The sequence below is a fragment of the Balaenoptera physalus genome, assembly GCF_965194825.1.
Source record: "Balaenoptera physalus genome assembly, chromosome: 17".
NCBI lineage: Eukaryota > Metazoa > Chordata > Mammalia > Artiodactyla > Balaenopteridae > Balaenoptera > Balaenoptera physalus.
In genome coordinates, this window is record NC_138895.1 from 67036527 (window position 1) to 67053115 (window position 16589).

Genomic DNA, 16589 nt, shown 5'->3' on the forward strand with positions numbered 1-16589 from the left:
GGATAGGGCAAAGGAGAGAAGTCAAGCTATGAAGCAGTTTTAGTAAAAGCCTCAGTTGACCCACACACAGGAGTTCTTAGAATGGAGTTATCTCCTTTGGAATGAGAGGCTCTGGTCCTTATATCCCCTCAACGACTAGTCATTGAAAAGAGGCACCATAGTAAAGTTGGCATGACCTTGGGAGAGGCACCCCTCATCTGCTGAGGCCATTCCTGAGGGAACTGGTATCTGAGAGCTGTCTGCAGACATCACTCCCAGAAGCAGGATTAGTCGATTCTCAATTCTTAAAGGTGGATTTAGATGGTGCATCAGAGCACATAGCACAGACAGGAATGCAACTAACTACAACATGTGGTAGAAAGTGACAGTGTCTTAAGTTTTATAAAGGGACTGTAGATAAACATTATTTATAATACTAAAACTTGAAACTACTTAAATGTTTAATAAGAAGTGACTGGTCAGATAAATTATGGAATAGCCAAACAAGAGAAGGTTGTGCAGATATTAAATATCATGCCCTTAAAAATATTTAAGGACATGTGAAATATGTAGTAAATGGTGCTAAGAAAAGAAAGGGGCAAAATTATATAAATTGGACAAATACTTACAGACATTCTTTAAAGGCTGGAGGGAAATGCACGACACCAAAAGAGTGATCACTTCTGAATGGGGTAATGGTGATCTGTTATTTTCTTCTTTTCTGTTTTTTCACATCTTGTATAATGAAAGTGTATTTGCTTTTATAATCGTATAAATAACTTCTTAAAGAGGGATATAATAAAATATACTATTTTCTTTCTATTTTCAGATATTTACATCCAGAAGGATTGCCCTCTGACTATACAATCAGTTTTCTATTCCGGATTCTTCCTGATACTCCAGAGGAGCCATTTGCTCTTTGGGAGATTTTAAATAAAAATTCTGACCCATTGGTTGGAGTCATTTTAGATAGTAAGTAGATTTATTTATAAAACATTTGCACACACATGTATGAGTAATGTATGTGGCATGTCATCTTGCCTGGTTTGTGTGTATTGTAGAGTAACTCACTTATTTTAAGCTATTTGTAAATACTAATAATGGACTATGTGATAGTTGATTCATTCATTTATCTACTCATTCTTTCAACAAATATTCATCGAGTTCCTACTATTTGCCAACGCCAGGCTCTGGGATTCAGTAGTGAGCAAGGTGGAGAAAGACAATTCCTGAGACATGCCGACTCTAGGAAGAGCATGCAACTTGATGCAGAGGAGGATCAGTGGGAGGGGTGGGATCTGAAGTCCCTTTTCCTATTGGATATGATAAGTGTAAGATGCCTCTTTTGGGTTCCTGGGCCCAATTCCAACATGTGTGTTGGGCGTGGGGGATGGAGGAGAGGCTCCCACACAACACCAAGCAATTCTTGGACACCAGCAGAGTATCTGAGAATTCAACTCCAATCTGACACTATTTACCAGAGGTAGCATCAGATTCCACAGGTTGAGGGCTTGTTCCTATAAGACTGCCCTCCTCCCCCTCCATTTCAGCCACCAGTGGCAAGCTCAGGCTGCTACCAGCTACGAATTGGAGGTTCCGACAACCCGCTCCAGCTCAGGATGTCAACTGAAAGTCCAGATTTTTACCTGTACTTCTGACCCACAGTCTATAAATCAGAGGTTCCCACAACTTCCTCCTCAGGTTCAATTAATTTGCTAGAGTGGCTCACAGAACTCAGAGAAGCATTTTACATACTAGATTACCAGTCTATTATAAAAGGATATAACTCAGGAGCAAGGCATAGGGAAGAGGTGGGGAGCTTCCATGCCCTCTCCACCTGCACCACTCTCCCAGCACCTCCATATGTTTACCAAGCTGGAAATTCTCTGAACCCCATCCTTTTGGGTTTTTATGGATGCTTCATTACATAGGAATGATTGATTAACTCACTGGCCATTGGCAATTGAACTCAGTCTCCACCCCCTCTCCCCTCCCTAGAAGTTGGAGGGGGTAGGGGGACTGAAAGATCTAACCCTCTTGTCACATGACTGGTTCTCCAGGCAACCAGCCCTTATCCTTAGGTTACCTAAGGGCTTTCCAAAAGCCACTGTATTAACATAACAAAAGGCACATTTTTTGTTCTTACCACAGGAAATTCCAAGGGTTTTAGGAGCTGCAAGGCAGGAACCCTAGACAAAGACCAAGTATATATGAGAAATATATTTTGGTCATCTGAATAACAAATATATATTTCTTTTAAGTCACAATGTTGCAATGCCTCTTTCATATCCTAGAGAAAAATGTCAGATTGGCAGCAGCATGTTTTGGGAAGAATTCTGGGATGGAGATATAAAATTGAAAGTTGCATATGTGAGATCATCTAGAGAGTAAGTCCAGAAAGAAAAGAGAATAGTTGTGAATGAGAAATTCCATTGTTTGGAGATTGGAAAGTTGAGGAGGAAATAACAAAGGAAAGTTCTTAACCTTTACTCTTGGATGTCACAAATGATTATCACTTAAGAGAATTATCAAGTTTTTGGTTAATGTCCCTGAGTTTTCTAAATATATTTTTAGTTTAGGATCCCAGTCAATCTGGGAATGAAAATTTGGTGGTTATTGTTAGGTATTAACTCGAACATTTGGATAAGAAAAGTATTTTAAGCTATTTCCAACTAGTATTTGTTAAAGGACATTTCAGTACATGGAAATAAATCAACAACTAAACATTGTGAAAGCATTTTGTATTGATTTTGAAACTAAGGGAAAGCTGTAGATTAAAAAGTTGTAAATTGCTAACTCTATATACAACCAGGACTTGAAAACAAAGAAGTCTTTTGAAATGATTAATACTTACTTGCTCCTTTAGAAAGCAGAATGAAAAATTTAATTGTAACCTGGGAATGAATTAGTGAGAAAAATGTTCTCTCTCTCTTTTTTAAAAAAATTTTATTTATTTATTATTTATATATTTTTGGCTGTGTTGGGTCTTCGTTTCTGTGCGAGGGCTTTCTCTAGTTGCGGCAAGCGGGGGCCACTCTTAATCGCGGTATTCGGGCCTCTCACTGTCGCGGCCTCTCTTGTTGCGGAGCACAAGCTCCAGACGCGCAGGCTCAGTAGTTGTGGCTCACGGGCCTAGTTGCTCCTTAGCATGTGGGATCTTCCCAGACCAGGGCTCGAACCCGTGTTCCCTGCATTGGCAGGCGGATTCTCAACCACTGCGCCACCAGGGAAGCCCCCTCTCTTTTTGTAATAAAATATTCCTTGTAACATGAAGTACTCAAGAGTAGGAAGGTTTTTTTTTTTTACTTGTTTGTTTGTTCGTAATAAAAGCCACGCTGAAATATCACTATTTTGGGGCAGTGTAAGTTACATGTCCTGGGAAAACTGGTTGCTTCAGTGGTTAAATAAGGCACAGAGTCTGGTTTTTATTTCTTAAGATTTTGTTACCGAATTAAGTTGTATGAACCCTGCTCGGGGCCTAGCCTGACCCACGCTCTCTGCCTTGGAGGAGGAGTGTTCTTTTTCCTTTTGGGTTTAAGTAGGTGAATAGCAAAACCGAAGCCGAGATTGACACAGCACTAGCTTTATTCAGTGGCTAAAGAAAGGAGAAGTGGGAACTAAGTTCACAGATCAACTTCTCACCCACCTGAGGAGAGAGATGTTTTTTTTTTTTAAACATCTTTATTGGAGTATAATTGCTTTACAATGGTGTGTTAGTTTCTGCTTTATAACAAAGTGAATCCGTTATACATATACATATATCCCCATATCGCCTCCCTCTTGTGTCTCCCTCCCATCCTCCCTATCCCACCCCTCTAGGTGGTCACAAAGCACCAAGCTGATCTCCCTGTGCTATGCGGCTGCTTCCCACTAGCTATCTATTTTACATTTGGTAGTGTATATATGTCCATGTCACTCTCTCACTTCGTCCCAGCTTACCCTTCCCCACCCCATGTCCTCAAGTCCATTCTCTACGTCTGCGTCTTTATTCCTGTCCTGCCCTTAGGTTCTTCACAACCACCTTTTTTTTTTTCTAGATTCCACATATATGTGTTAGCATATGGTATTTGTTTTTCTCTTTCTGACTTACTTCATTCTGTATGACAGACTCTAGGTCCATCCACCTCACTACAAATAACTCCATTTTGTTTCTTTTTATGGCTGAGTAATATTCCATTGTATATATGTGCCACATCTTCTTTATCCATTCATCTGTTGATGGACACTTAGGTTGCTTCCATGTCCTGGCTATTGTAAATAGAGCTGCAATGAACATGGTGGTACATGACTCTTTTTGAATTATGGTTTTCTCAGGGTATGTGCCCAGTAGTGGGATTGCTAAGTCGTATGGTAGTTCTATTCTTAGACTTTTAAGGAACCTCCATACTGTTCTCCATAATGGCTGTATCAATTCACATTCCCACCAACAGTGCAAGAGGGTTCCCTTTTCTCCACACCCTCTCCAGCATTTATTGTTTGTAGATTTTTTGATGAAGGCCATTCTGATTGGTGTGAGGTGATTTAATGTTAAAGAGTAAAGACAAAGAGAGGAGGAGTGAGGCTGATGATGGGGAAGCATAGGCATTAGTCTACCAGGGAAGGGGCAGGGCTTTTTCCAAGGGATTGGGGTGCCACCTCCTTTTTATCCTTTTTTGGTCCTTAATGACTGCCAGTAAGTAGGTGTAGGTAACATGCTAAAGTAGTAAATCACCGTATAATGGGACTCAAGGTCTGTTGGAGGTCAGATTCATCATCATCTTGGTCCCAGCTGGTTCCATCTGTTTTTTTGTGTTTTTTGTTTTTTTGTACCTTCCTTTCTTACCTCTGGACCTTTTAACTTAAAAATTTATGTTCACTCCTGCTAAAGGTGGAGGGTTGGCAGCTTTTGAGCACGGGCATTCCTGCCAAAGGTGCGGGTTAGACGGTTGATGGGTTTTGAGCAAAGATCTGGAGCAGCTCTGGCAACAATTTGATTAACTTCATTTTTCCTTTTTGTCTGCCTCTACTTCCAACTTCAGACAACCATCTCCCAAAAGCGTAGTGGGAATGGGAGTATAGGCAAGGAACTACAGAGGAACAATATATGTCAGGGTCCTTACCTCATCACCATCACTACATGGTTAAGTTAGTTAATCTGGCCAATTGAAAGCCTGGGGCAACCCAAGGACTATAGGTCATTTCCTTACCTACTCGTCACTTTGTCCTAAACACAGCCTGAAGACAGAGGTTACATTATTTTGAGTTGACTTTTTAAAAAATTACCCATTTTAATACTTTCTCAAATGTTTTTATTTTCCTTTGTTTGATTAGATGGTGGGAAAACCCTAACATATTTCAACCATGACTACAGTGGGGATTTTCAAACTGTTACTTTTGAAGGACCTGAAATTAGGAAAATTTTCTATGGAAGCTTTCACAAGGTGAGTAATGCCTTGTATACATATATTCTTTATTCTATTTGCTGTGGGCCAAGCAACAGAAGATAGTACAACAAAAAATCCATAGAGCTTTGGATCTCATACTTCACCTGAAGTAAGAATTACCTGTGGGGCTTGTAAACAATGCCCCGACATTCTGATTTGGTAGTTCTGGGGTGGGACCCTAAAATGTACCTTTTTATCCAGTACCCCAGGGGATATTGATAGTGTCAGAAGGAAGATATTTTCCTCTATCCTTCTAGGTTCCTCTAGCTGGCCTAAGAATTAAATTGACATGAGACAGATTAACGGGAAAAACTCAAACAAAAGTTTAATAACATGTATACACGGGAGAGACCCAGGAAAAAATAGCCGAAAGCTTCACCTTAAATACCATCTTCAGCTAAAGACAAAAGAGGATTTTGCGGGTGGTAGTCTGGGACTTCAAAGGGAAGGAAGGTAATTCACACGGAGATGGAAAAGCAAATGTTTGGTAAATAAATATTTCCTGGGCCTGCAGAGACAATGGGACACAGATTTTCCCCCACCATACCTAGCCTATATTCTTTGCAGATATCTCTGGTGATAGCTCTGTTCTGAGAACAGCACTTCTGTCTACATCCTTTTAGGCAGTTAGAAGGAAGGTCAAAGGTTCTTCCTGAGTCTTTTGGGCCTTGATTGTTTTCATCTTGAAACGATCCGCATACCAAAGAGACATTTTGGGATGGCAAATTTTGGTGCCCTACCACAGAAGTGGTCCAGGTTCTTACTTTGAGGAACCATGTAGTAGAGGGTACTGTATTATTTAGCAGATAGTTGTTAGTTCATTACATTATGTATGATGTAGGAAGGATTGCTGGTCTACCTGGCCACCAATATAGATAAATACCAGCAGCCAAATCATGTTGAAAGATGTAGACAGATTGCACTGAGACATATATATATATATATATATATATATATACAGACAACCCATCACTGCCATTATATAAGTTACCCGGAGGAAGCTGGTAAAACCTGACTTTAGTTGTTCTTATTTTAACCTGGCACTTGTGATAGAACTCTGTTCATTCACATTTCACATCTCTGAAACACTTCGTTTTGGTGATCACTGGAGTAGACATGCTTCCTTCCAAACTTTACTGTTTCCTTTGTGTTTAGTGAATAATCCCGCGGATCTCTGGGCTGTTAAGGAATGCAACACCAAGAGTTCCAGAGAGCAGAGAATTTACTAAGTGGTACTGCAAAAAGCTTTGCCTCTTAATCATGCCCTTCTTGTCCTGTCAGAGGGAGGGAAGGGCTGTTGCAAAGCAGTCTTCATCTTGGCTTCTGTCTCCTGATGTAGAATGTGGTCAGATCTATCTAATCTACACCACTTTGCTACTTTCTGGGGTTTTGAATACCATAACTGTATAAGAACAATTGCATAACAAAATTCTGACTCTTTTTTGCATAAGAAAAGTTGCATAAAAATGGTTTTTTTTTTTTTCTGGTTTAATAGGACTGTGCAACCAGAAGTACAAGGTATCTTAAAAACACATGAGATGCAGATGATTTATTAGTTCATGGTTCAAAATAGTCCCATTAGCATTTCTTTGGAATTATTGTCATTTATTTACCAACTTCGTCTAGACGTGATTCTTTTCTTGGTTAGGCAGAGTCAGTCACAAAGTAGCCAAGAAATATTACGGGGAAAATGAAAAGCATGTGAGATTTCATTAGTGTTTAAAAAAAAAACAACAACATAGAGATGGTACCTGAATATGGGACAATCATGGAAATGGTAAAAGTAGAACCTTTTTCCTTAAGCAAAACACATAGTGACAGGATTCCTTCTTTTCTCCTCCATACTTTTTGGTGATGAGTCATGCAATTATGTAAATTTGGTTGACATTTTCTCCTGCTTCTTACCTTCTAAAACATCTTTACTTTTATCAGCTACATGTTGTTGTCAGCAAGACTTTGGCCAGAGTGGTTATTGACTGCAAGCAAGTGGGTGAGAAGGCAATAAATGCATCATCTAATATCACATTAGATGGTGCCGAAGTCCTAGGGAGAATGGTTAGATCAAGAGGACCAAATGGAAACTCTGCACCAGTAAGTGGATAAATAAGTGAACCTGTGTTACTGTTAAAGAAAAAAATCCTCTTGAAATATAATTATCTATCTTCCAGGGGAAAAATTTGGTAAAGGGACGGATGGAGGGAGGGCTGGATGAATGATAGATTGATGAATGGATAAACAAGTAGATAATGGCCTCTTCAAATGAATTAAAACATGAACGTTCAAAGCTCTTGCAATATGCTTCTGCTATATTACAAGGAGAATGCTCCAGGAATTAGACTAGTTTGTTTTCTAAATGGATTTTAAAATTCAAATAGTAAAATATTCATATTTTAAAATTCAAATAAAATATTGTGGCATAAATGGTTTGTTAATGAGAATCAAAACTGTAAATGAACCTCATTTACATAAGCAGATACAAATCCAAATAAAATATGTTATTATTATACACAGGAAATTGACATAAGTCTCTCATTTGGGTTAGATTTGGGCATTTTAAAACTAGATTCTTGCTATTGCTAATGTAAAATTAACCCTTTAATTGTTAATAGTTATTTAAATAACAAATCATTCTAAGATATATTTTTCATCATACAACATGGAGTTTCAGACGAGGAGATTTCGAATTGGCAAAGAAATCACATTCCCTTCAGTCACTACCCGCAAAAAAGAGCAGTGTACACAAGCTTTTGTTTTAACACCACACATTCACAGCTAATTAGTAACATTCTCTAATTTGAGTCATTCTATAATTAGAATCAATTAGCCTGGAGGGAATTTTATTCTTGTAAGCAATTCCAAATGTTCAAATCTACACTTCTCTTCTGTGTAGCAGAATAATCAGGTTAATTATGATTCACTCTTATTGTCTTATGTTTTCAGAGATCTATAGAACTAGCCAGCTATATGGAATTTTGGAAAGACCTGGTGTTTCTCAAAGTGTTTTTAAGCTGAAATCACTTAGTACAAATGAAATCTTCTAGTATATCAAATAAATGAGTATGATTAAAACACACCCATGTTGATTGAATGGGAGAGGGGACATGGGGTAGCAGGTGCTGCCATCCTCCAATGGTCCCTAAGGGCGCTTTGAGGAACACAGTTCTAATTCCTCTCCTCTAGTATAACCCCTTCACTTTATATACCAGGAAACAGTCCCAGAGTGGTGAGGGAATTTACTTTGGGACAGTTTGCTGTTTCATGGCATTTCTCTTTGTGGTAACAATAGAAATGAAATCCTTGTGTACAATCAAGGTATATTGACGCTTTCAGATCTTCATAGATGTGTGCTAATTAGTTTAACGCTTAGCTTTGAAGTATCTTTAAAAGTACTTTTGTTTCTACTTTGCTTTGGAGAACTATGGATTAGATGTTTGAAAAGAGGGAATATAACAGCTATGGAAGGCTCTTTTGTTTTCAGTTGTGGTAAGAGACTTTTAAGAATGTTTACATGATATTGAGGAGTTATCTCCTCTTAATATGTGGTATTCCATGTGGATTAAGAAACATTTCACCTCTGCTTCATGGAAGATACTTTTAGGATAGCACACTTCAGAATTTACAAGGCTCCAGAATTGGCAAACTACGGATACCTTGTGTGGATAAATGGATGTATATAGATGGATGCTTAGAAGGATGAATGAATAGACTCTAATTTAAGAAAGAGAAACAATTCCAGGTGGATGAGATTATGGCCCATATCACTTAGTACTATCATTATTTTTTTATTTTAGGCACAATGCATATAAAATCCCTGACACTTAGTAGCCATTCAATGAAGAGCAGCTATTTTTATTGAAGAATGTCAACCATACCTTTTCCATCTCACCTTTTCTAAACCTCTAGTACTTGCTTAACCCTTGGTTATTTGTAGTCATATATTATTTTCTTGCTCTTTCATATAACTGCATTTCACGTCTCTAGCCAGAGTATAAACCCCTCAAAACAGAAACCATGTCTTGGTCTTCATTTGCAACGACCCACGTCTACCCTACATCACAGTATCTAATAAATTCGTATGAACAGAGTACTTTCTCAAGAAACATTTGATGGGAATTAAATAGGAAGTCATCTATTTGAATTGTATCATGTCTTTTCTTAAAATGTTTTGCATATATCGTATTCCATGTGTGGTATTGACAACGGTCCGCTAATATATATCATACCATCTCCTAATTGTAATTCATACTTTACAAGTACAGTTTTATAATTACAGTTACAAATTAATTGTATTGCAAATTACCCTCTACATAGTAATTTTACTCCAATTGTGTGACCAATTAAAAATTAAAGAATTTATTTCTGAAAGCAAAAATGACTGTAGGTGTCAGGCCTACTGGTGGTAAATCTTTACTTTTGACCATGAAAGAAACAGAACACCCTCTGTGGTAACTTCCACCCAGCAGGAGACAAAGGGCAATTTATAGAAGTCAGTCATTAAAGAGTTCTTTGTAAGCCTAGTAGGAAAAAAGTTGTAGCTTTTGCTAGAATCTAGAAGTCTACAAAGGATTAGTAAATAGATTTTTAGTCTACCCACTTATTGAGGAATTTGATTATGTTGAAATGGATGATATTAGAGTAGATCTCAAGAATGTGATTGAAAACTCACTTGCTTTTTTGGGTTATTACTTAACTGTTTCAGGTCAAAGCAAGAGGGAAGCTTCAGTCTTCAGTTCTCAATTTAGAAATCATACATTGCTAATATAATCTTGATATACATATGCAAAAGGGAATGTGTAATGTGCAAGTTTTGGGTCATTCCAGCAGGGGTAATTATCACCTAAGAGGGGTGAATAGTTTATAGGTAAGCATTCCCTGGCAAATTCAGCAATGATTCAAAAAATGCCAAGTGATAGAACTCTAAATTATCAGTCTTTAAAGACTACAGGTTTTTTAAACCAAAGTTGAGTGGAGGAGAGATTAATGGATTTAGAGATATAGTAACTACTGTATTGAAATTACTCGTATTCATAATAAAAACAACTTGCGTTCAGCAATGCAAGATTTTACAGGCAGCAAAAGTCCCTAGTGAGACTAAACTAATAGGCAGGCTTAATTGAGCCGTCAAAACACACCTGGGAAGAAACTTAACAACTGTGCTTCTCCTTTCCAATATTCTTTCTCCTGAGACGTTTCTTCTATCTTTTCTGATACCTAATGAAATTATCATGCTGCCAATCAGAGGTGATTCAAGAAAAAATTTGAGCTTCTGGCATTGATTATGTTTGTTAGTGTCTTTTTTCCACCTTTTCAAATCTAACACTTATATAATTATACAACTGACATTTATTTAGCCCTCTGATGTGTAAATAAAGACAAATACAAGTTATGTTATGGAGTTTTTAGTAATTTTATTTAGAGTTAAAGCTTTTATGTAGGAATCAATAGTAGACTAGTCAGTGATCCTCTAGAAACAAGTGTTTTTAAATTGCAAGGAAATGGTTGTGTTTTCACTGGATTGTATCTTTTATTCCTTAAAATGATGATAGTGGCTAACATTTATTGCCTACTATGGACTAGGCAGTGTGAACACTTCTGAGATTATCTCGTTTAATCCTCCAATAACCCTAGAAAGAGATACTTATTATTATCCCCATTTTATAGATGCAGAAACTGAGACTTGAATAAGTTAGGGAGGAATCCCCTTTCAAAAGTGAGGAAAGTGAGATATGAGATTGTATCTGAGTTGCATGTGGTTACCCAATTTCCATTCTGAGCTCTTTTCCCTTGGGTCAGACGGATTATGATAGAACTTAAGGCAGAGGAGGGAATCTGGTCTGTAACAGTGACCATATGCCCTGTCTATTCACTGGCAAGTTCAAAAACTCACCATTATTTGAATTACAACCTTGAAATAAACGTGATCAAAATGTTCCCCCCAAGCATGTCTACACCTAAACATTCTAATTACTACCAACAACTACAACAGCTGTTCCTTTTCATCTCCTGATTGAATAGTGCCATCATGGTTTCCCTTAAATTCAGTAAGCTGATGGCGAGCAAGTAAAAACACCCTGTTCAATAGGTGACAAGTGGTAAATGCTTAATAAATCTTAGTTTGGAAGTGGAATCAATCAAATTTACACACCAATTTAAAAGCAGAAGATGGCCTAGGTCCTCAAGACTCTTTCTCCTATGTTCTCAGGCAATGTAAAGCTCTCTAAATATTTGTATAAGTTCAGGTACAGCTTGACTTCAAATTATAAGCTTAAAAATGTTATACTGGAAAAAAAATCATCAGATGAAAACTGGTACTGAGTGGAAAGTTGAGCCAGGAGTACATTTTAATTTCCATTCACAGATCACAGTGACTCAACTGCCAAGAAATATTTTAATCTTATTTTCATGCTAACATCTGACCCCAAATGACTTGCCTTTTGTGCTACACCCAAACAAAAATGTCCAGTAATGAAAAAGTGTTTGTAATTGTCTAAGTATTCCCTTGAAAGAGATTATAAAAAGAGAAAGTGGGAGGATACTTTTTTTTTTTTTGGCCAGATATTTTTTTTCATAATGTTCAGTCAGTTACAAAGGAAAAAAGTTGCATAAGTAAAATCGGGCTGCCTCTTAGTCACTTGAAGTATGATTTATTTTGAACCATATTGTCTCGCACTTTTAGGCACTCAAATATAAGATCTTTGGACACGTCATCTCTGTAATGTTTCCTCCATAATTTGTATAAATGTGTGTGTAATTGCTTCTGGAATAAAAGCCAGATTTTTAAAGAACAATCCCCAGAAATGTGCCTTGGAAAAGAAGTCTCTAAATAAAGGCTGAGGAATCTAAACTATTACGAATGCAAAACAATTATGAATAAATTTGTTGTACTCACACAAAAAAGGCTGCTGACTTCATCTAACTAGAAGAAGAAAAGACAGCCCACAAGCATTCTTCAAATGATAGTATCAGCCTCATTCAGCATTTAGTAGGTATTGGACCTCTTGAATAAATAAAATGAACTCATAAGAATCTCAGTAACTCAGTAAGGTAGGGGAATTTTAGCCAAAGGTTTGTATGGAGACATTATACTGTTATAGGTGATTGGGCAGTGAGTGTTTATTCGAAAAACTTCAAGAAAGCCTGGTATATCCTGGGACTAGTAAAAAGCCTTTGCTTTAAATAAATCTTTCCATTCACTAAAATGTGTTCACACTGAGGGCTCTATTCAGAAATGGAAAATTTCTGAATGGATGAATGACTTACAGAATTAACTGAATCTATCTAATGCTGTCATAATGGGACCCATTTAATAAATGTCCCCAGATAAATGGCATTGTCAACTTAGGCTGGGGTATCTACATTTTAAACATTAGACTAATGATCTGTTCACTGCAAAATAAACCACAAGAAAATGAGGTGTGCTGTTCAAATCCCAGCCAGAATTCAGCTTTCAACATGTGCTTAAATTACTTTGACTTTTTCGTCCCGAGTCCTAATTTACAGAATGGCGTTGACATTACTATTATCATACCTCACAGTGGTGATTGAAAGATTAAATGATATAGGCAAAGTACTTAGGATAGTGCCTGGCACATAGTCAGTTTTTCAACAAGTGTTTGCTGCTATTGTTATTTGCTGAGATTTTTCTCAACCAAAACATTGATTACTGGGGACACAAACTACTGTTACATTTCTTCTCTCAATACTGCATCACTTTCATTTTCATTCTGCTATTTTGGCCTCTGTATTATATACTCCTACAGCTTAAAGATCAATTATAAAAGGGCTTTTGTACATGTTACATTAAAATAATATTTATTATTTATAACTGTATTCCGGGAACTGTTCTAAATATTTCCCTTTATGAGTTCATTTTATTGTTATGGCTACTATTATTACTCTAATGAATAGCTACTATTGAATAGCTACTATTATTTTTTTTTAATTTTTATTTATTTATTTATGGCTGTGTTGGGTCTTCGTTTCTGTGCGAGGGCTTTTCTCTAGTTGCGGCAAGCGGGGGCCACTCTTCATCGCGGTGCGCGGGCCTCTCACTGTCGCGGCCTCTCTTGTTGCGGAGCACAGGCTCCAGACACGCAGGCTCAGCAGTTGTGGCTCACGGGCCTAGTTGCTCCGCGGCATGTGGGATCTTCCCAGACCAGGGCTCGAACCCGTGTCCCCTGCATTGGCAGGCAGATTCTCAACCACTGCGCCACCAGGGAAGCCCAATAGCTACTATTATTATCCTAATTTTATAGGTAAGGAAAATTGGGGCTCCAACACATTAAATAATTTGTTTAAAGTGGCTTAGCTTGTGAGTGGATTTCACCCAGGCAGCCTAGCTCCGTAGCCTCCTAGTCCCTATGCTTCTTGAAATATCTTTGTTGCTATTGTTGTTTATGAAAATCGGCAGCCGTGTTCTCTAAAAATGCTTTAATTTTAAAAACCTAATTTTTTAATGGTCATAATTTTGTTGTATGGTTGCCCTGAGCAGACTTAAATATCATACCCTTTGGGAAAAAAATTTTTTTAATACAGAAAAAAAAAAAAAGAATATTGAATCATGCAGTATTTCTTCAAATAACACAGTGGTTTTATATTGAAAAAAGAAAACAGGATGTCTTGATTTATGGATCTGCTTTCAAAATTTGTGTCATTTTATGAATCTTGCAAAACTCACTTGGGGAAGGATGTTTGCAGCAAGGCACAATTCTTCCTGGATGTAACAAGAGAAAGCCTGACTTCATTTTCTTTACTGTCAGATAGGGCAGGCTCTTTTTGTGATGCTGGAAGCATTGTTAGTAACCTATTTCAGTCATACCAACTACTTGAGTATTCTCATCTTCATCCAGGGGACTCTTGACAGGGATGAGAGGAAACAAGGCACCAAGAGTTTCCAGCTTTTGCTGAAAACACCACTTGCTGAATGAAAGTTACAGATTTAAAATGCAAAGAATTTCATCCTCCCAGCTCTGTAATTGATGACACTTTTTTCTTTTTTTTTTTAAATGGAAGTGTGGTTGATTTACAATGTTGTGTTAGTTTCAGGTGTACAGCAAAGTGATTCAGTTATAGCTAGCTAGCTAGCTAGATAATGTCTATTCTTTTTCAGATTCTTTTCCATTATAGGTTATTATAAGATACTGAATATAGTTCCCTGTGCCATACAGTAGATCCTTGTTGTTTATTTTATATGTAGTGGTGTGTATCTATTAATACCAAACTCCTGATGATATTCAATATTTGAAAATAATATAGGAAGAAATATAGTATTAGAAATGGTTGCGTCATGAAGCTAGTGTGAGCCCTTAATGATATTATAATGATGTTTCTAAATATTTCAAAATATACATTAACTTGTTTTCAACATAAATGAGTAGAACAAGGCTGTCTAAATATTTATGGTGTGATCAATGGCTTAAATAAAAATACACTTAGCACAGGTTCTCACAATACCGTATGTGAGTCTGTCATGACACCACATTGTAAACAGTATTTATGTGTCTGTCTCTTACTCCCTATAAATTCTTTGAGGGCAGAACTCTGGTTTTTTTCGTTTTCATATCCTAAAGGAGGTCTACATGGTATCTGGCTTGCATTATGCACTAAAAAAAAAGTGGCCAAATATATGCATGAATGATGAAAGTCAGAATTAATTCAACAAGTCTTCATCATGAATACCTGCCACATGTTTTCACAAGTTTTTTTTTTTTGGCCGCACGGCGTGACATGTGGAATCTTAGTTCCCCGACCAGGGATCGAACCCATGCCCCCTGCAGTGGAAGCATGGAGTCCTAACCACTGGACCACCAGGGAATTCTCTACCTGCCACATGTTATGATAGGGGGCACAAAGATGAATAAGTGGTTCTATGTTCTTTGATGACCTCCCAGTCTGAGGAGGAGAAAATATAAATAATTGTACTGTATGGTGGGACATATGCTATAAAAGATGTAGAGCATTGTGGGATTACAGAGGCACTTGGAGTAACTGTGATGGGAGGCCAGGGAGGATTTCAACAGAGGCACTAAGCTTTTTTAGGTAGAGACGGAAGGAGGAATTGTGCTAAATAAGGGGGTTCGGATGGTGGATGGAGTCACTACTGACAAGAATCTTAAATCACTGTATGTTTGAGGAACAAAGATTGATATTGTTAGAATGACTTTTTAACTTATTCACTGTAATATGTTATAAATGTATTGGTGTTCTATTATGTAATACATACTATGAAATCATTATAATTATAAACACAATGTATCTATATATCTTTTATTGAATGACAATTTTCTTTTTAAATTGAAGTTCCAGTTACAGATGTTTGATATTGTTTGTTCCACATCATGGGCCAATAAAGACAAATGCTGTGAACTTCCTGGCCTGGTAAGAATTCTTCTTTCGTTATTTGGTCTGTTCTTTACTGAAGTTTTCTAAAGTTATATTTAATTTTCCCTGAAAATGAAATGCTGTTTCACAAAACTCATGTCACAGATAATTCATTGTGATGATGATGATGAAAATTAGCAAGAGGTTAAGAAGGAGGTGTGTCTGGAATCAGCAGGACACACGGACATACACTGTGGGAGCTCCACAGCTCCACAGGGTGCCTTTTACAGAGTCCAGATGTTCCCAAATTTCAGGTTCATTGAAGCCTTTGGTGTCACAGTAATTTTTTTCATGGCACCCCTGAGCCCAAAGAAATACCTAACAATTCCATACATAAGGTCATTAGGTCCAAACATCTTCCAAAGTCTTTATGTCCTAACAACTCAGTAGCTGTATGAAAAATTGATAAACATAAATCGAAAATTTAAAATGATGTACTTATTTTTAAATAACCACAACTACTTACTAAAGGGATGTGTGTACCTGTGGAGAATGCACTATTTCTCATGTCTTGGAATCTGATCAGACATCACCATTCTCACTTCTTTTTCCACATTGATTTTCCCCATGGTACTTGCTTTCCTTCATAGCTACTGCTGAAAAACCAGATTTGCAAATATATGACATCAAAAATAGTGTTTCAAAATCTAGCGTTGAAACTGTGAACTACCTTGAGCTAGTCATTCCTACGAAGTCCAATGGGTGCCGAATATTGCTATTTCTCTTAATTCTTTTAAACACTCACAGTGCCCCTGTGAGTTTGCTGTACTGCCCCAGGCCATCTTTCCACACAGTTTGGGAATCATA

The 16589-nt window shown here is 37.4% G+C and overlaps 1 protein-coding gene across 5 annotated transcripts in view; it reads left to right on the forward strand.

Annotated features, from left to right (window-relative positions):
• The window catches only part of COL14A1 (collagen type XIV alpha 1 chain), a 242430-nt gene that overhangs the window by 157806 nt on the left and 68035 nt on the right, over positions 1–16589 (forward strand). For all 5 annotated transcript variants that reach the window (XM_082433124.1, XM_082433121.1, XM_082433122.1 and 2 more), the window contains exons 32-35: positions 809–951; positions 5290–5399; positions 7335–7493; positions 15702–15779. In XM_082433124.1, coding sequence (XP_082289250.1) covers positions 809–951; positions 5290–5399; positions 7335–7493; positions 15702–15779 — 490 coding nt within the window. The remainder of the gene's footprint in view (positions 1–808; positions 952–5289; positions 5400–7334; positions 7494–15701; positions 15780–16589) is intronic.